The sequence below is a fragment of the Heterocephalus glaber genome, unplaced genomic scaffold, assembly GCF_053883595.1.
Source record: "Heterocephalus glaber isolate CG9 unplaced genomic scaffold, H.glaber_assembly_v1.0 deba00001454, whole genome shotgun sequence".
Taxonomy (NCBI): Eukaryota; Metazoa; Chordata; class Mammalia; order Rodentia; family Bathyergidae; genus Heterocephalus; species Heterocephalus glaber.
The window spans coordinates 5,278,448-5,299,839 of NW_028258303.1; the positions used below are offsets into that span (position 1 = coordinate 5,278,448).

General features: G+C 40.0%; 1 protein-coding gene and 1 pseudogene across 3 annotated transcripts in view; both read right to left on the reverse strand.

Annotated features, from left to right (window-relative positions):
- Positions 1–1,645, reverse strand: part of Smarcad1 (SNF2 related chromatin remodeling ATPase with DExD box 1) — a 65,459-nt gene extending 63,814 nt beyond the window's left edge. The window contains exons 1-2 of one of the 3 annotated variants that reach the window (XM_004848083.4): positions 1,513–1,645; positions 765–1,023 (exon numbers count right to left, since the gene is read on the reverse strand). In XM_004848083.4, the coding sequence (XP_004848140.1) occupies positions 765–963 (199 nt within the window). In that variant the 5' untranslated portion in view covers positions 964–1,023; positions 1,513–1,645. Of the gene's footprint in view, positions 1–764; positions 1,024–1,228 lie in introns of all 3 variants that reach the window. The other 2 variants (XM_004848082.4, XM_021261082.2) reach the window with 2 other exon arrangements.
- A 14,020-nt stretch (positions 1,646–15,665) lies between these two features.
- LOC101705522 (cytochrome c oxidase assembly factor 6 homolog pseudogene) lies at positions 15,666–15,904 on the reverse strand (annotated as a pseudogene).
- Between the last annotated feature and the right edge of the window lie 5,488 nt (positions 15,905–21,392).

Here is a 21,392-nt window from a genome sequence, read left to right on the forward strand (position 1 = left end):
GGTGGTGCGCACCTGTAATCCTAGCACTCTGGAGGTTGAGTCAAGAGGATCTTGAGTTCGAGGCCACCCTGGGTTACACAGTAAGATACTGTCTCAAAAAACATTAAACCAAAACCACACACAAAAAATGTTTCTAACTGTTAACTTTCCAATAAACACAGGTTAGAACGGAAATTTTAATTCTGGACTTATTCTCAGATCCTCTTATCTTATCTATAGCAATCTGCTAATGGGGTAAAAAGGGTTTGTTCACCTAGAAAAATATCGATTATTCGCTTGCATTCTAGAGATATCCATGAAGCGAATTGCAGGCAGTATGTGAAAGTGATCTGGTCTCTGCTTGTACACAGGGGTTGTCTTCAAGCACCTGATCAACATCTAGCTCACAGGAGGTGATCAAAAATGTTTGAAGGATAATGGAAATGAATGAAAACTTGCGGCCAAATAATAGCTCCAAAGCCTACTACAGGAGTGATCACCTATAATTCTCTACAGGTAGCCATTCCGACCTCGGGATGACCTAAATTCCGCCCTAACTTCCATCACTGGGCTACATTCCCCAAAATCACAAAAAAAAGTCAGACGACAACGGACAAGTGCTCATTTGGAGGTTGTACAAGGTGGCTAAAATCTGCATTTCAAATGCAAACTGGAGGACAATGCATCCTTTCGTATGACATTAAGAATATAAATCAGCATCCTTCTGCCTTTCATCTTCAAAACACACTTCCGGTGCTACATCAATCTACACCATTGTAACTCACCTGTTTTTTCAGTTATGTCTGAATCGGGGGTATTTGCCCTGCTCACTTCCCCTTCAGCATTCTCTTCTTCCGCACTGAGTGAGATAGGGGAGGAAGGGCCAGGCTGGGAGGGCTGGGGGTGCTGGGGGGTCGCTTCAGACGCTTCCTCCACCTTACTCCTTTTCTCAAAGCGAAAACGGTCCAAGTTGAAAAGATTCATATTGGTGCAAAACACCACGCTGGGGGCTGGGGGCTCTGAATGAACTATCTGCAGGGGAAGCTAAGAAGAAGAAAAGAGGCCATGAAGACAATGTACAACAAAGCCAGAGCCCGCGCCTCACTGCCCCGGCGAGGACGAGCCCGCGACGGCCTGCGATGGCTGCGCGTCATTGTTCGCCGCCCGAGGTGGGCAGGGGCTCTCGTCCACGCGCCCGCCTCCCGCCGCCCCTACGCTCATCGGCACGCGGGCTCGCTCCCAGTCCAACCTCGGCCGCGAGCGCACCCCGCACAGGCTGCCTACCCCGGCGCCTCGCCTCGAGAGAGCCCGCCAGACCCGCGTGTCGACGCTGCGGGGACACAAAGGCGCCTGAGGCGGAGAGCAGCGGAGGCCGTGCGGGCGGACGCCAGCCCGGAAGTTGACGCGGCGCGATCCCAGCTGAGAGGAAGCTCGCGGGACGGAGAACACACCGGGAGGCTGAGGTGGGGCGTCCGGGCATCTCCCTCAACGCTCGCCCGTGCGCCTCACCTTCTTTCTTCCCGCAATACTTACAGTGTTGCAGCCTTGATGTGATGTAACAAAGGCTGAAGAAAAAGAATAATCCCCGGAGTGAGGGGACGGTAGCCGGGCCGGGACCTTCTGAAGCAGTACAGACACCTAACGAGCGCGCACTGATGACGCAACACGCAGCCTGGGCTTTTTTTTTTCAATTCAAACGACGCTGGAGAGGAATATGTCTCCGCGGGCACTGTTGTCATAGTAACGTGTGCCCACCTCTTTCCTTGGTTGTACGGGTGAGATCGTAAAGCCCTTGTTTAGGTTCTGTGGGTTAGCTACAAAGTTGTTAATTAGTACAGCGATAAATAATATAATGTAACAAATAGCATCATAGTAACAACATTAATACATCTATATATTTATAATATAAATCACATAACAATGTGCTGTTTTAAGTGTATAACCTCAATCCTTGCAACATTTTTTACAAAATAAGAGAACTGAGGCCTGCAAATGTCAAATAATTAGGGGCAAATGCGATGATGTTGAATCACAAAGCATTCCCACTGTTGCCAGAACTGGTCTTAAAGAGAAGTAATGACAATTTACCTATCTCGATGGAAATAATGTTAGGAATCTTTACTCTTTTTTGTTTGTTTCAACGTTAAACAGACAATTTTTCTGAGTTTTAATTTCATCTTATGGTCGGCATTTCCCTGAAAGAGGAACTGCCATAAAGAATTATTCTACCAGATAAATCGGCCATTGTAAACTTAGATTGTATTTATTGCGTATTATAAACAGCTGAGCATATTGTCTCACACCTTTGATCAGCGCACTCAGAAGGCTAAGGCAGGAGGGAAACTGAACTACAATGTGAGACCCTGTCTCAAAACAAACAAAAGACAAACCCACGTTTTTATCAAGCTTAGGCACCTATATAATCCAGTGTGTGGGCCCAGAAAATCCAAGATCAGAACCCGAAAATTTGAGATTTCCATTATGTCTATCTTTGATATCCCATTGTTGTGTCCAGTGGGTCTGGGGTCACCAGCCCACCCTCAAAACTTTTTTGGGTTTGTTTCTCTCTCCAATATAGGAGGAGGAAGAGGAGTCAGAAGACCAGTGCAAAGCAAAAGTAACTTTATTTGCAGAAGGAAGCAGTGCAAAGCCCCTCGGAGAAGTGGGAGCACAGAGCTAGGTCACCACGGAATCTGGGGCCCAGTCCTGTTTTGTGGAGTAGGGGCCCTGTCTCCACCCCCCCCCCACACACCCCCAATACCTGAGTGATTGGATGTTGGGCTTGTTCCTAGGGGTTTGGGTTTCCTGAGCTAATTAATAAGGGAACTTGGGTAGACATGGCAACCAGCACAAGAAACTTGGTTAGACAGTGTTGCCTGCACAGTGGCAAACCCAAACCTATCAGCTTCAGAAGAAAAACCACAAAGCTTCTTGAAAACTGTTTTCCTGGGAGCCTATTTTTTCTAATCTCTAGAAGGACCCAGGAAACCCTACCTAAGGGTCCCTTCTGTCCCTATGCCATGAAATGATTGCCTTTATGCACGCATATTATGTAATTAAAGAATGTATTTACCCTGCCAAGCATGGTCATACTTATCTGTAATCCCATCCACTCTGGAGGCTACGGCTGGAAGATTCCGACTATGAGGGCAGCCTGGCCAAATTAGTGAGACTCTGCCTCAAAAGGCCTGCTCCATGGTGAAGGTTTTGCCTGGCATGTTCAAGGGCCTGTGTTTAGTCTCCAGTACTGAAAAAAAAAAAATTAATACAGAAGAAAAGTTTGAAAACTCCTTTTCCCTCAGAATGGAGAGGAAAAACAAAAGTATGAAATCAGTAAGATTTAAAGAAATGATAAATGTAGAAGTCAGAGGATTGAGAAGCAACTTTATTTTTGGTACTAGGGATCGAACTCGGGTCCTTGCACTTGTGTAGCAGGCGGTGAAACCACTGAGCTAAATCCCTGGCCCCTGAGAAGCAACTTTTAATTGGTATAACTAATTATCCACATACCCCCAGAAATAAATAATGAAAAATAAAATAGAAGGGCCTGGGGATTTAGCTCAGTGGTTCCGCCGCCTGCCTCAAAAGCACAAGGACCCGAGTTCGATCCCTGGTACCAAAAAAAAAAAAAAGAATGGAGAATTCATAGTGTAAAAGTATTCTGTTGAGGGCTGGATATTTAACTCAGTGGCACCATGCCTACCTCGAAAGCCCAAGGTCCTGATTTCGATCCCTGGTACCAAAAAAGGAAACAAACAAAACCCTCCAAAAACTATTCTGTTGAGTCTAAAAATAAAATTTAGTAATTGATAAAAACAGTGTATTAGCTGTTGATGGACTCATAAATCCAAAATTTTAGTTACATAAAGCAGTAAGCTTTTGGGGCCAGGAATTTAGCTCAGTGGCACATGCCTCACAAGTGCAAAATCCTGAGTTTGATCCCTGGTACCAAAACAAAACAGACAAAAAGTAAGCTTTTATTTCTCTTTTGTGTTTCTAGTGAATGGCTAGTGTGGCTCAACTTTAGGCTACAGTGCTTGCACATAGCAGATGTTCAATAAATATTCACTGGGTAAACAAAAACTTTTAATAAATAGATTAGGCTAGTATGGTGACACACACCTGTAATCCCAGCACCCTGGGAGACAGAGGCAGGAGGATTGCAAATTTGAGCCCAGAGAGCAACTTAATGATTTAACAAGACCCTGTCTCAAAGTAAAAACAAAAAAAAAAAAGAAAAAGGGCTAGGAATATAGCTCAGTGTGAAGGCCCTGGTTCTAATTTCTGGTACTGCTAAGTAAATAAATAAATGTAGAGAGGCAGACAGACAACCACAAAATGTAAAGTAAGTTGACTATCTTCCATACAAAAAGAACAACATAAATCAGAGTTTAAAAGTCTCTAAAAAGAGTTGACCGAACTCAATAAAGTAAAAGAAAAAATACATTAGAAAGGAAAATTTTTTTTCTATTTTTTTTATTATATTGGACCACTTCCATGAAAGGAAATTTAACTAGATGTAACACATAGATTAAAGAAACATAGTAGATAGTGCCTTATCAGAAATTGGTGGTGAAAAGGGAAAATAAACTTTAAAAATAATAATAGAAAAGTAAACAAATTTCAAGAAAAAGAATAAATACTGAAAACAAGCAAAGAAGATCCAACATAATTATAATAGGAATACCTAAGGAAGGAAACCAAAGCAAAAGAAGAGAAAAAATAACTACAAATTATAATACAAAAAATGTTTTCTGAAAATTATAAAGATTTGAAACCATATGTTGGAAAAACCACACTAATTATCTGTGAGAATAAACCTGTATGGGCCACCCTAGGACATATTGTAGTAAAATTAGACTTTAAAGGAAAACAAAGTTCCCTGGACATCTAGATAAAAGCAAGCAACTTATAAGAAGTTACATTATGATCAGCTCTCTCTGTAACAAATCTTTATGTCAGAAGACCATTCATACACTCAGGAGTTTGAGATAGAATTCAGGAATTTTATAACAAGCAAAAGTGCATTTCAAATATGAAGTCACAAACATTAGCAATGTCATAAGAACTGTGTGGCTATTGTCAAGTAATACTGAGTTGTCTCTCTGAGGATGAGCTTTGTAAAACCAAAATGTCTATAGAGGCATGGATGTAACCATAGAGATTGAACATTAATTATATAGTTACTTACAGAACACAGATGATATGAAGTGTAAAATGAAGACATTGCAGTATGTAGTAACTATGATCTGAAAATGTACACATTTTATATGGAAAGAGAAATCCCAGTACTTGGGAGGCTGAGGCAGGAGGATTTCATGTTTGAGGACAGCTTGGGCCACATAGTGAATTTGAAGCTAGCCTGGGCTACATAGCAATACTGTGTTGTGAAATTCCAAAAATAAATCAATGAATAGAATGGAAGGCAGAGGGTTGGAGACATAGCTCAGTAGTAGTGTAATTGCTTCACATGTATAAAGCCTTGGGTTCAATTCCCAGTACTAGGGTGGGGTTGAATGTGGTGGAGTTGAGTGAAAAGAAGAAAATAGTAAGAACATATGCTAATAAGTGTTTTTTTTAAAGTTTTCAGTAACTGTATTGGAATATTTTAGTATTATTCAGAGACTAATTGTGCATATTGTTGGATAAAGCAAATGAATAATTATAAAATATTCTAGTTTTATTATTTCTTGGTTTTTGTTGCTATTGCTGTTTTTGACAACCAGGATTCACACAGTGGAAGTAAGGGCATAAAGATGTGATACTGAGAGATTAATATGTAAAAAGAGTGGTCCTTTGAAGTGGAAATATGCATACAAACCTATGAGGTTTTACATATGTGTACACAGACGTTTGTTTCCTATCTATGTCCACTGAAAAAGCCTAGGAAATAATTAGTCCACCCTGAGCACCGAGATCATTGTCTTGAAATGTGATTATGGAAAACAGACTTAAAGAAAAACAAGTTTTTCTTAGCCTCAGGCAGTTCCCCCTTCCTCTGATCATCCCCCACCTTCTCCCCTGCAGCTGTAACTCTTCATTCTGGTATTGATAAAATTGGCAACTTGGTCCTATAAACAAAGTTTATGTCATCTTGTTCTCACAAGATTCACAGGGCTCTCTCTTCTTACAAGGCTAAATTACAAAACTGTCTGCCCTTGTCCTGTTTCTGTAAACTCACTTGCTATGTCATTAGAAAGGCCAACTCCTTCCACAAAATGTATAAAAACTGGAACTTTTCTTTGTTCGAGGCTCTTCCTTTGGACATTAGTCCATTGAGCCACTGTTCACCTAAAACTTGAAATAAAATCCTCCTGTTTTCCAGTGGTCTCTCCTGTGTCTTAAATCCTAAAACATTTTTGGTGACCACACAGGGGCCAGAGACAACAGATTTGCTGTTTCCTTTGCCTGCAGGCCCAGAAGGACCCCGAAGTGTGGGAGTTCTGAGACTTCTGATGCCACTAAATGAAACTTCAGCTTGGAGAATTGGCCCTCCCACAGCCAGGCAACCTCCCCCCTGCCAGGACAATGAAACATAAAGGGATTCAGGATGATTCTGGAACAACAGCGCCCTAGAGGACCACGGCAAGTTTTGGGGGCACAGGGAAAAACCCATCCCATTAGGACAGAAGTGAAGGATGATCACTTCTGGGGGTATACCAAATAATCTGATGTGGATTGAGTCAGATAAAACCTACAACCCCAAGTGGAACACAGGAGTGACCCACAGCGAGAATGACTCTCAAGCAACTCATGGGAAAGGCTTGCAATGAGTGGCTCACAAAGGGGTGTGCTGAGTAGTCAGACTCAGGGAGTCAGATGAAATCCACACCCAGGTGTACTGAGTAGCCAGACTCAGAAGGAGTTAGTTGAAACCTATACTGAGGTTGGAAAAAGCTGGGAATGAAGAGGTGCGTGAGTATATTTAATTGTTATGGATGAGTGAGTTAGAATAATAGAGATGTGCCATACTGTGCCAGACTGAGTCCATTTATTAAAGCCGGTGGCTGGTGGAGGGGGCTACTGCCCAGAAGGTTCTCTCGGCAATTGGAAGGGGTTTGATTTCTCCTTTTAAATCATGCTCTCAGTTGGGGAGGGCTTAGAGGAGAGCAAGCAGAATCTTACAGAAGCAGAACCATGCCTGGTTAGGGTGTGTGTGTGTGGGGGGGGGCACGGGAAAGTTTCACACACTAGGTGAGCTACAAAACATCTCGCAACTGCAGCAAGTTTACTGCCAAACAGGATGTGGGGGTTTGGAGTGCTTTGTCCAAGCACAGGTACAAAATGGCATTGAGGCACAAGATGGAGTCAGATTGGCTGTCACAAATAAATGGAATGAAAAAGCTGGGAAAGCACCAGAAAGTGCAGAATGAGATAGGGCAAGGGGGCCCTCTCAGCTTTGGGAACCCCAAAGCCAACACTTGATCAATGTCACCAGCCTGGTGCTGCCTGCAGCCATCTGGGAGCTGGAGCAGCCCCAAGCTGATTCAAGGTTACTTAGAGGTCTGTTGCAGCCAGTCAAATTTAAAATGTAACAATCTGAGAACAAAGGACAAAAAAGGAAGAAAAGAACAGTTTAAAAAAAGAGTGTCCATAAGTGAGATGGAGGAAAATATTAAGAAGTCTATAAGTAAAAGTATACTTTTGATATGAGAGGATTTTATATGTTAAAAATTTTGTCCTGCTAGAAAGACAAAGAGAGAGATAATAACAAAACTAGAAAGCTTATGTATAACAAGGGAAAGCTTATGGAAGTAGTTTATCAAAGGAAATATGTATGTTTGTTGGTTTGGTGGAAGTGCAGGTTGTCCCTTCTAAAAATTCCCATGAAGGGAACAATCTAATTGGCCCGAAGAAAAAGTGCTTGAAGCAATAGAGTAGATAGGGGAGGAAAAGTGTCAAAACCTACCCTATTAGCATGTATGTTAGAAAACTTTCAAAGAGGCTACACAGGGTACTGTGGAGTAAAGTTGACCCCACCCCCAGAGGTTGAGAACTCTTTGTGAAATAGATGGGCCCTCCTTTGATGTTGGATGGCCAGCTAAGGGGATGATTAATGGGGGGCAAGTGGGCATTTTCTTCTTTTTTTTTTTGGTACCAGGGATTGAACTCGGGACCTTGCACTTGCAAGGCAGGTGCCGGAACCACTGAGCTAAATCCCTGGCCCTAATTGGGCATTTTCATAGGGTGATAGACAGAGACAGAGAGTGACTAGGACACCTGGATCCATTTCCCTAAATTGATTCATGGTTAAATATAGTCCAGATTCAACCTGCTTGCCTACAGCCCTGTTTAGAGGCTTATTAGAAAGTGCTCTTAGCCCAAGCCATGCCTAAAACAAAAGAAAAAGAGGAATCAGCTCTACCAGGAGGTTCAGTGACAAAAGAAAGACAGCAAAATGAAACCAATCAGAGTCTCAAAAAGAAGACAGATCTATTACCAGCAGTGGCCATGGAAATAAAAGACAGAGATCACTAAGGGGTGGGGGCATGGACATGGACAAAACTGGAGCCAAACCGAGGTGGGATCTGCCAGTTGACCAAAGCTAGATTGCGATCAATGTGTGAGATGTAAAAACAATGGGCACTGGAAAAATGAGTGTCCAGAAAATGATAATAAAAATTCCGAAACTAGGAGGCTGCCTGCAAAAGGCTATCACCCCTGAGAAAAAATCAGATGCTAACCTCAGTGGGCTGGCAAGAACTAAAGGTTATAAGAACTAGGGTAGACTGGGATCCATCCCCTTAGGTCGAGGAGCCCATGGTCACAATGAAAGTAGGGGCCCAATTGATGGACTTTCTGGTAGATAACAGAGGTGAACACTTGTTAATGACACAACCCATTGAGCCGTTATCCAAAAATCATGTAACTATTATTGGAGCCTCTCGGGTCTCAGAAAAGAGGCCATTTTTCTGGGCTAAGAGGCATGTCATAAGAAAAAAAAAAAAAGAGGTCCAATGTGAGTTCCTGTATCTTCCAAACTGCCCAGTTCCCCTGCTGGAAAGAGACTTACTCCAGAAGTTGAAGGCCCAGATTGCCTTTGGGGCACAGAAAAAGATGACTTTAAGTTGACTCACCCAGAGGCCATGGTACTGACCCTTACCATACCACAGGCTGAGTACAGAGACTGTACTTAGTAAGCCACCACCACCAGGAACAAATAAACCATATGCACTAACACATAAGAGTACTGGGTATGGGGTGAAGATAATCAAACAGTAGTGATTGAAGAATTAAAAGCAGGACAATTCTATTTCAAGACTACCAATACCCCCTCCCCTGGAAAGCCATACAAGACATTCAAGGACATTTAAAGTGGCTTTTAGAACATTGAATCTTAACACATTGATGGAACTCATTTCAGCAAGTGCTGCCAGGTTTGCTTACTTGGACATGAAAAATGCCTTTTTCTGCCTCTGCCTTGCACCAATCAGTTAACCCATCTTTCCATTTCAATGTGAGGATCCTGTCATGGGCATAAAAGCAAAGTTAACCTGGACTAGGCTTCCCTGAGGATTCAAAAGCTCTCCTACAATCTTTGGAGAGGTGCTGGCCACCAACCTCAAAGCTTGCATCACACCAAAGAGCAATTGCACCCTGCTGCGTGTGTAACTGACTTTCTTTTAGCAGCTCTAACCCAAGAGGATTGCTGTCAGGGAAATAAAGATCTCCTTCATTTACTTTGGTTTTCATTTTATGTATACAATACATAATTAGAGAGTTGTACCTTTACATAATATATCTTGATTCTTTTTTGGTGGGGTACCAGGGATCGAACTCGGTCCTTGCGCTTGCGCAGCAGGTGGGGAAACCACTGAGCTAAATCCCTGGCCCCTCTTCATTCTTATTTTTTTCCCCATTCCCCTGCCCTCCCTTCAACCCATCCACCCCTCCCTATTTACAAAATCTTTGTTTCCATTTTTTCCTTTTCTCATATTTATTCTATTCCCCTCTTTCCTCTCCCCTACTTCTCCTATTTCCCCTTCCCCTTTGTCTCATTTATTCCCTATTTCACATTATCTATTATACCTTTTAGTCCTTATTTACACTTTCAGTTTCTCACACTAGGGAGACTATTCAGTATTTATACACATGTGTTTTATTTATTTCATTTAATAGTATTGCCTCAATATGTATCCATTTAGCTATAAATGTCTCTAATTTCTCATTATTTATGGCTGAGTATTACTCCATTTATTAAAAAAAAAACACCCCATGTTTTCTTTATCCAGTTTCCAGTTGATGGGCAATTGGGCTGTTTCCAAGTTTTAGCTATTACAAACTGTGCTGGTGTGAACATGGGTGCATATATCACTGTGGTATGATTCTTTTAATTCTTTTTGGAAGATACCCAGCAGGGGAATAGCCCACTGATGTATTTATGTAGTCTGTTGCATATGGCTGGTTTCACACAGCAAAATACATTCAAGGTTCATCTGTTATCTCATGAATTTGAAGTTCATTCGTACTTTATTCCATCATACAGATGTATCAGTTTTCCTAGTCATTTCTCTGTTGTGGGTGTAGGGGTGATTATGCATAAAGCTGCTTTGGATAACCATTCATATACAGATGTAGTTTTCAGTTCATTTCGTGAAATATCTAGAAGTGGGACTGCTGGGTAATAAGTCAGCATATGTTTAACTCAGTACATTGTTCTCCTAGGGGCTTTTCTAGATTGTATTCTTAGCACAGTAAGAATGATGGTTGCTCTGTATCCTTGTCAGCACTTGGTGTTGTCAGCTTTTTAACTGAAGTCATCACAATATGTAATTATGTACATATATAGTTGTATTAATTTCCATTAGTCATAAATTTAGTAATAGAGGATCTTTACATATATTTCTTTCCTATTGTATATCTTCTTTTGGTAAATACCTATTTGTATAATATGCTCACTAATTAAATAGGGCTATTTTTTGTTAAGAATTGTAAGAGAGGGACCGGAGATTTAGCTCAGTGGTTCTGGCGCCTGCCACACAAGCGCAAGGTCCTGAGTTCGATTCCTGGTACCAAAAAAAAAAAAAGAATTGTAAGAGAGCCTTTCAGCCTGGCTTAACACAGTCCCCAGCGCTGAGTAGCTGAGCCCTTCTGACCACTGTCCCACTGCCCCCAGTGCAGAGGAGCAGAGCTCCCACCCCATGATGAGGAGAAGAGCCACGCAGCCACCAGCAGCACCCCCCTCCCCGGTGAAATGAGAAGACACATAAACAACTTTTAAACCAGACTTCCAGATCATCTAAAGCAACCCCAAAAGTAAACTAGATAGGACAAACTGTTACTCAACCACCTAGACTCCCTGAACTGGCAACAAAAGAGGATCTGAAAAAAATGAAATCAGAAATAATTTCTCAAATAACAGCAGAGATTATGTCCATATTGCAAGACATGATTAATAATAGCAAGGACACAGATAAAAAAACAGAGGAACTGAGGAACATGATGGAATGCCAACATAAGAAACAAATGGAATCCATAAAACAGATGCAAACAGATTTCCAGGAGATCAAAAACTCCACCGAAAGTTTATGCAGAAGAATAATCCAATGTGAGGGCCGAATTTCAGATATAGAATATAAGATTCCAATTAGTGATCAGGAAAAGAAAAATTTCTTTAAAATAGTAAGAGATTGCTGCTAGACAATGCAAAGAAGAATAACATAAGACTGATTGGAGTCAATGAAGAAACAGGAGAAAGTGTAGTCAACATTAAAAAACTGTTCACATAAGTGATGGCAGAAAACTTCCCAATCAGGGGAAAAAACATCCAGATAAGTGAGGCATATAGAACTCCAACTAGCCTTGATAAAAACAATCTATACATAGGCATATAATAGTTAAGATTCCAGAACCCAACAGAAGAACAAAATTCAACAAGCAGTTAGAGAAAAGAAAAAAATCACATACAAAGGAAAGCCCATCAGAATCACAGCAGACTTCTCAACGCAAACCCTCAAGGGAAGAAGAGTGTGGAGTGACATACTTCAAGTCCTAAAGGAAAACAGCCTCCAACCCAGATTGATGTACCTTGCAAAACTATCTTTCAAAATTGATGGAGAAATAAGATACTTTCATGACAAAGAGCATCTAAGGAACTTCATGAATATAAAAACAGCACTCTCAAAAAATTTTAGACAATATCCTAGGAAAAGACAACAAGGATCACAATCCCAGGAAGCCCAGTAGAATAAATCCATTGGGCATGATAAGAACCTAAATGCAAAGGAGGAGAATCCAACAAAAAGAAAGTCATGACAATGATAAGTCAATATGTATCAGTTATAACCATCAATGTTAATGGCCTCAATTCACCAATCAAAAGAAATAGGCTAGGAGAATGGGTCAAGAAGCAAGATATAACAATATGCTGCATATGAGAAACAAGAAACACAGTTAATTCAAAAAGAAACTCATAGTCTGAAAGTTAAAGGGTGGAAAACAATATTCTATGTGACAGGAACCCAAAAAAAAGCAGGAGTAGCTATCCTCTTTGCAGATCAAGTGGATTTCAAACTAACACTGATTAAGAGAGACAAACAAGGACACTACGTTCTTGTAAAGGGAACAATCCAAAAGGAAGACATGACAGTCATTAATATATATATGTACCAAACACTAATGCAGCCATCTATGTAAAACAAATACTGACGGACATGAAAAATCATATAAGCACTAATAAAATACTAGTGAGGGACCTCAATAACCCACTGTCACAAATAGACCAACTAGACAAAAAATAATGAAATACTAGAACTCAATGAAACTCTTCAACAAATGAACTTAACAGATGTTTACAGAGTGTTCCACACCACAAAATCAGAATACACATTCTTCTCAGCTGCACATGGGTCATTCTCAAAAATAGAACACATACTTACCATAGAACATGTTTAAGTAAGTGCAAAGGAATTGAAGTTATCCCCTGTATATTATCAGACCATAGTGTGATGAAATTGGAGATCAATAGCAAAAGAAACCAAAGAATTTCATAAACACATGGAAACTGAACAACATACTTCTGAATAACCAAATGGTCACAGAGGAAATTAAAGAAAAAATCAGACAGTTCGTACAATTAAATGACAATGACAATACAATATATCAGAGTCTATGAGACACAATGAAAGCAGTCTTACGAGGGAAATTCATAGCAGTGAATACTCATATTAGGAAAACAGAGCAAGCTCAATTATACAACCTGATGCTGAACATCATGCTTTTAGAAAAAGAAGCAGGACAAACCCAAAACTCATACAAGGGAGGAAATTAAAAAGAACAGGGCAGAAATCAGTGCAATGGAGACTAAGAGAACAATACAAAAAATCAGTGAAGCCAAAAGTTGGTTCTTCAAAAGAATAAACAAAATTGACAAACCCTTAGCCAACATTATCAGAGAAAGGAAAGAAAAGGCCCACATCCATGCAATTAGGAATGAAAAGGGTGAAATTACAATGGATCCAACAGAAATCCAGAGGATCATCAATTCCTACTTCGAGAACCTATACTCCAATAAGATGGACAACACAGAAGAAATGGACAGATTCCTAGATATGTATGAATTGCCAAAGTTGAATGAAGAAGACCTAAAAATTCTAAACAACCCAATATCAATCAATGAAATTGAAAACCTAATTAAAACCTTACCAACTAAGAAAAGCCCGGGCCCTGATGGCTTCACTGCTGAATTCTACAAGGGATCAAGGTGATGCATGCTTCCAGGAGTGAATTCAGGAATATTGCTTCCCTTTCAATTTTATTGAAGAGTTTAAACAGTAGTGACAATTGTTCCTCTCCTCTTCCTCAAACAAAGGTCTACTATCTCGAATCTCTAAAGAATTTTAAAAATTCATACCTCCCAATTTTAAGGACCCAATCTGAAAATGGGCATCTGAAATGAACAGACATTTCATAGACAAAGAATTAGAAATAGCAAATAAACATATGAAAAATGTTTAACATCACTGGTTATTTGAGAGCTGCAAATGAAAACAAGGCTGAGATTCCACCTCACCCCAGAAAGAATGGTTGCTATCATGAAATCAACCAATAACAAATGCTGGCATGGGTGTAAGGAAAGAGCTACACTGCTCCACTACTGATGAGAGTGTAGATTGGTATAGTCACTGTGGAAATCAGTATAGAGATACCTCAAAGAACTAGGACTGGAAGTCCCATTCGACCCCGCTATTCCCCAGCTGGGTATCTTCCCCAAAGAATTAAAAGAATCATACCACAGTGATATATGTGCACCCATACTTATAGCAGCATAATTTGTAATAGTCAAAATTTGGAACCAGCCCAATTGCCCATCAACTGGAGACTGGATATAGAAAATGTGTTTTTTAAATAAAATGGAGTACTACTCAGTCATAAAAAATGAGAAATTAGAGACATTTATAGCTAAATGGGTGCACATTGAGGCCGATACTCTTAAGTGAAATAAGTAGAACACACATGTGTAAATACAGAATAGTTTCTCTAGTGTGAGAAACTGAAAGTGTAAATAAGTTCTAATAATATAATAGATAATGGAGATAGGAAATAAAGGGTCAAAGGGGAAGTGGAAGCGGGAGGAGTAGGGGAAAGGAAAGAAGGGAATGGGATAAATATGAGAAAATGAAAAAAAGGAAACAAAGTCTTTGTAAATGAGGGATGGAGTGGTTGAAGGAAGGGCAGGGGAATGGGGAAAAAAATAAGAACCAAGAGAGATTAAGCAAAGGTGAAAATTTCTAATGATGAAAGTAACTATTATATACCTAACATATACCAATAAAATTAATTAAAAAAGAAAAAAATCCTAAAATATTTATTAAAAAAACGTTGTAAGAGCTGGGCATGGTGGTGCACACCTATAATCCCAATGCTCTGGGAGGCTGAGGCCAATGGATTGCAAGTTTGAGCCCACCTGGGAAATTTAAGTGACTTAGTGCAATCTTGTATCAAAATAAAAAATAAAGGGCTGGGGATATATACTTCAGTATGAAAGCCTCAGGTTCAATCTCTAGTACTATGAAAAAAAAGGTTTAAATTCTTTATTCTGAATAGAAGTTCTTGATGAAATATGTGATTTGCATATATATATATATATGTATGGTCCATTCTTCAAAGTTTTCTTAAAGTTAATCATAGCATTTGTGAACAGTGCAAGTTTTATTTCTTCCTTCCCAATCTATATGCTTATTTCTTTTTTGCATTAGTATACTAGCTGGAACCCAATAATTTTCTTACTCTTCAGTATGTGGGTCTTTAATAGTTTTCTATTATTTTACCGGAATAGTTCAACCTTCTTCCAACCTCATTTTGTAGATTGTGTTAAAATGTTACTCCTGGAACACACATTACAACTTATTTCAGTTTTTATCTACCATATATCTACTGTAAATAATATTTGCCTGTGACTCAGCTTCTTGTGCCAAAAACAAAAAAACCCATGTTTTTATAATAGGATTTTAATTTTTTTCTTAAAACAGATTTCTTCTTATTACTGAATATACTTAATACCATTTTTCAGTTCTTCATAGTTCAAATGATTAGATCTTGTGTTACTTGGTCATTTTACTTATTAACTGTTGTATACAGGGAACAAGTATCAGTGTGCATCATGATTCAAATACTGTCCCAGAACTAACGGAGCATTTTGAATGTCCAGAAAAAATTTCAGCCTTTATGAAAAGTTCAAGAACAGTCTAGGAATTTGCAGTTGACTCTAAAGACTGGACTTGTCCCACTTCAAATTTTTCCTTAAATTTTAAGTAGTCTCTTCTTTTTCAAAATATTTTATCCATTGCTGGGGACAGCTGGACTCGAAGGACCTCCTCAGCTGTTAGCAGCGGGATGCATCCCCTGTGTTATTGTCCAAGCACTGCCAGTAGTCGTTGCAGGCCCCCCAGCAGACCTTCCTCTCCTTCATGGAGGTGGCTGCCATTTCTGCTCAGAGCCAGTTGTGAGGCCCTCATGGCTTCCCAAGGGTCCTATGGCCCACAAAGTCTGAGGAGAAGGCCTGGGGCTGGGTCCCAGTGCAGCAAGTTCCCTTCCTGGCTGGGGTCACTGGCCAACTCCTTCATTTACTTTGGAGTGCTGGATATAAAGTATTCAAGAAAAAGGCATAGATTTGCTCACAAGAGGTCAAATATCTAGGCTTCATAGTGGCTCAAGGAGAGCACTGACTAGACATGGAACAAAAGGAGGCTGTCTGTGTACTCCAAACCCCAACCATCTGGTGCCAAATAAGAAGAGTTTCTGATGCCAATGAGATTCTGCCATATCTGGATCCCAAATTTTTCACTTATAGCTAAGCTCCTATATAAAGCCATTAAGGAGGGAAAGGAGCCACTCCTCTAAAAAAACTGACCAGGAGAGAGCATTTAAACAAATCAAAAAAGCCTTGACTCAGGATACAGCCTTAAGACTGCCAGATATAACCAAGCCTTTCTTCCTATATGTCCATGAACAAAAGGAAATGGCCATAGGAGTCTTAACCCAGGTCATGGGATCCTGACATTGTCTGATTCCGTACTTGTCAAAACAGACTCTGTGGCCCTGGGATGGCCTTCATGCTTCAGGGCACTTGCTGCCACTGCCCTGCTAACACAGGAAGCTGACAAGCTGACCTTGGGATAATAACTGACTATCTGAGTATCACATTCAGCCAAAGCCTTAATGCACCAGAGAGGTCACCACTGGTTAGCAAATCTGGGGATGACTCAGTACCCAGAGTTCCTATGTAAACATCATCACCTAAGCCTAGAGACAATGAACACTCTTAATCCAGCTACCTCTCTCCCAGTCAAACCAGAAGCCCCTCTTCATGACTATGTGGAAATCATGGACAAAATATGCTCAAACTGTGGAGATCCCACAGATAGCCTCCTTGGAGACCCAGATGTAGAATATTTCACAGATGAAAATAGTTTTGTGCTGGAAGGAGTCCAATAGACAAGATATATAGTGGTGACATTAGATTCAATGGTAGAGGGCCACCCTCTGCCTACACAATCCTCAGCCCAGAAGGCAAATCCAATAGCCTTGACAAGGGCTCTTTTGCTAGTAAAAAAACCAGAAAGCTAACATCTATACTGATTCCAAATATGCCTTTACAACATTATATGTACATGGGATATATATCTAGAGAGATAGATATATATGGGATATATATATATATATATATATATATATATATATATATAGAGAGAGAGAGAGAGAGAGAGAGAGAGAGAGAGAGAGAGAGAGAGAGTGCTCTTAACTACTGGAGGGAAAAAATAAAGTACAAATTTTTTTTTATAGCTACTAGATGATCTATAGGCCCTGGGAAAAGTGACCATTATACACTACAAAGGACACCAGAGTAATGGAACATGGGAAGCCAGAGAAAACCAAAGGACAGACAAAAAAGCAAAATGGGCTTCTATGATGGCCCCACAACTCAAAAGACAGGTCCTAGCCATGCCGCTCATCATGAAGCCTCCTCTCCCAGAGGCCCCAAATTACTCTTCAAATAAAAAAGCCTGGTTTGCCTGAGAATCTGGTAATTATATCAAGAGAAAATGATGGAAATTCTCTGATGAGAGACTGGCCATTCCTGAATTTATGACCCCTGAGTTTGTAAAACAGTTCCATGGAAGGGTCTCACATGGAAAAAACATCATTAGAAATGTTGCTAAGCCACAATTTCTATGTGTTATGGCTCACTGCCATCACTCAAGCTGTTAGTGAACAATGTCTAACCTGTGCCTAAAACAACCCAAGACAAGGGCCGATCCAGCCTTCAGGAATTCAGGATGCAGATACTACTCCGTGTAAAAACTTGATTGTAGACTTCACTGAACTGGCTTGGGTGGGAGCCTATCAACATATGTTGCTGCTCATCTTTACCTTCTCAGGATGGATTAAAACTTTCTCTTCCTGAACAAAAGAGCCACAAGAGGTGACAAAGTACTATTAAAAGACACCATCCCAAGATTCAGACTGCCTTTGACCTAGGGGTCAGAAAATGGACCAGCATTCATAACCAACAGTGGACTGGCATTCATAGCCAAGATAATCCAGAAAAATAAAGTGAAAACTACAACAGCCTACCAGCCACAAATCTGAGAAAAAGTGGAACACATGAACTGGACACTCAAACAATTTCTAGAAAATATTACCAAGAAACACACTTGAGATGGGATCAAGTCCTACCCATGGTCCTCCTCCCAGGTAGGTACACCCCCACCAAACAAACTGGGTATTCCCCTTACAAGATTTTGTTCAGCAGCCCCTCCAATCATAAGGCAAACTAAGAGAAATCTTTGTGAACTAAACAAATTAACCTTAAAAGGAAAAAACCCCCACAGATGTGAGCTTTAAAAATAGCTATATAAGACATCCATGGCTGGGTACAAGAGAGAATGCCCATAAGCCTAATATACCCAGTACATCCATTCAAGCCTGGAGATTTTGCTTGGGTCAAAAAATAAAATCCAACCACTCTGGGGCCCATATGGAATGGGACTCATACTGTAATCCTGTCCACCCCCACTGATATTAAAGTTACAGGAGCTGTGTCTTATATCTACCATAGTTGAGTAAAGCCAAGAGCCCAAGCCAAGTGGACCAGCCAGCAGGATCCAGATCACCCAAATCCAGCAGATCCTGTGAGAAGATCAGGCTGCCACCAGAAACAACAGCCCTGCTTTAGTCACCTCAGAAGCTGACTAGTCTATGCCTGGCAGAAGCCTGAGGAAACAGCAGCCCTGCTCTGGTCACTCCAGAAGCTGCCCAGTCTACACTCAGCTGAAGCTTAAGGATCACCATAGAGTCACAATGACAAAGCAAGTTTTTTCTCCTCTTTGTTATAATTCTTCCTTGCCTCTTAATGCTACTTGTGAGAAACATTCAGTCAGCCATAGAGACTCTGAGAGACAGACACACCCCCACCTGACTAATGGCTCTAACCAAGTACCAGCCTCTGCTCAGTAGGGAGCCACTCTCTTGTGACCAGAAAATTGATAATAATGATAAAGATAATCCTCTCTATTAAACTTTGTTATAGAAAGCTTCAAAGGGAGGAATGAAGCAGGACTTAAAGAAAAACAAGTTTTTCTTAGCCTCAGGGAGTTCCCTCTTCCTCTGATCACCGCCCCCCACCTTCTCCCCTGTACCTGTAACTCCTTCTTCTGGTACAGATAAAAATGGCAATTTGTTCCTATAAACAAAGTTTATGTCATCTTGTCCTCACAAGATTCACAAAGCTCTGTCTTCTTACAAGGCTAAAATACAAAACTGTCTGACCTTGTCCTGTTTCTGTAAACTCACTTGTTATGTCATTAGAAAGACCAACTACTTCCACCAAATGTATAAAAACTGAAACTTTTCTTTGTGTGAGGCTCTTCCTTTGGACATTAGTCCATTGAGCCACTGTTCACCTAAAACTTGAAATAAAATCCTCCTGTTTTCCAGTGGTCTCTCCTGTTTATTAAATCGTGAAACATTACCACTAATAGAAACCAAGATTTCTTGTCTGTGACAGGAAATGTACAAGGGACTCTGGGATATCTTCTTGTACCAAAAACTGTGGAAGTTATTGAAGACCACTGACAGCATGACAGCAAGATTCAGGAGCTACTTTTTTTTTTTTTTTACATTTTGTAATCTTCTCCATATCTTTACACAGATCCATTATTTCAACAGTGGATGAATTTGTTAAGATGTTGGTTTGACAGCTTTATCAGAGATCAAATGACTTAAACAAGACAGGAGCTAATTTTTTTGTAGCAGTAGTAATTATAGCACATTCTTCTATACTTTATATAAACTGAGTACATATATTAACTGATATGACTCTCAGACTAACCCAGTGAGGGAACTATTAATATTCCAGTTCTGCAGATGAGAAAATGGAACCACAGACAGCTTTTTTTTGGTATATCCTTTTATTGGTACATTTTAGGTGTACAATATAATGGCATTCATCACTGGAAATGTGCACCTTACATACTCTCTTGGTTCTTATTTTTTGCCTCTTCCCCTGCCCTCCCTTCAACTCCTCCATCCCTCCCTATTTACAAAGACTTTGTTGCATTTTCATTTTCTCATATTAATTCCATTTTCTTCTTTCCTTTCCCCTACCCCTCTCACTTCTCCCTCCCCTTTGCCCCTTTTCTTCCTATTTCACATTATCTATTATACCTTTTAGTCCTTATTTACACTTTCAGTTTCTCACACTAGAGAAACTATTCAGTATTTACACATGTGTGTCTTGTTTACTCACTTAAGAGTATTGCCTCAGTGTGCATCCATTTAGCAATAAATGTCTCTAATTTCTCATTTTTTCCCCCCATTAACTTTGTTGGTACATTTTAGGTATAAAATACAGTTACATTCATCATTGGGATCTTGTACCATTACATAAGTCTCTTGGTTCTTATTTTTTTCCCCTTCCCTTGCCCCCCCTTCACCCCCTCCACCCTTCCCTATTTGCAAAGACCTTGTTTCCATTTTTTTCCTCTTCTCATATTTTTTCCTTTCCCTTTCTTCCCTTCCCCTACCCCTCCCAATTACCCTGCTCTTTTAGACCTTTTCTTCCTGTTACACAATATCAGTTACACATTTTTTAAATTACAATATTAAGATCTAGGAGACATTATCACAGATTTTATAGAATTTAAAAGGATATAGAAAGCATATTACAAAAATCTTTTTTGAAATACATTTGACAACTTCTAAGAAGTAACTTGGAAGACAAATTAATGAAACTAACTCTGGAGGAAATATAAAATTTGAATAGCACCTATTAAAGAAAGTATATTCCTAGCTTGAAAACCTACCTATATGACAACAGCAGGCTTATAAACATTTTAACTGATAAATTATATCAAACAATTAAAGCAGAAAAAAGAAGGAACACTTCTCCCCTCATTTTAGGAACTCAACATTGTGCTAATCCTAAAACTGGATAAAGATAATAGAAGAAAAAAGTATGAACATAGATAGAAATTTGTTTAACAAAACAAACTATTGGAGGTCAGATCTGGCAGGATGTAGAAAGTGGTTTTGTTAAAGGGATGGCAGTGTTGGTTCAGCATTGGAAGATCCACCCCCAAAAGTCATCATTTCAACAGAGGAAAGGAAAAAGCCATATGATCCTGTCAGTAGTTAGAGAAAAAGTATTGGACTAAATTCTAGAGCTGTTCATGGTAAAAGCTATCAGGAGACTAGAAGTAGAACAGAACCTTCTCAACACATCAAAGACATGAACTCCATACTTTCAGCAAAAATGACTTACATGAATGGAGTAGATACAATGCTTTCTCCCTACAGTGGGGAACAAGGGCAGATATGCCTACTCTTCATCTGTCCATTAAACTTTGAAACCTAGTCCCACCAAAATAGTCTGGCAATAAAATGACACAACTAGGATAGGATTGGCATGGCAG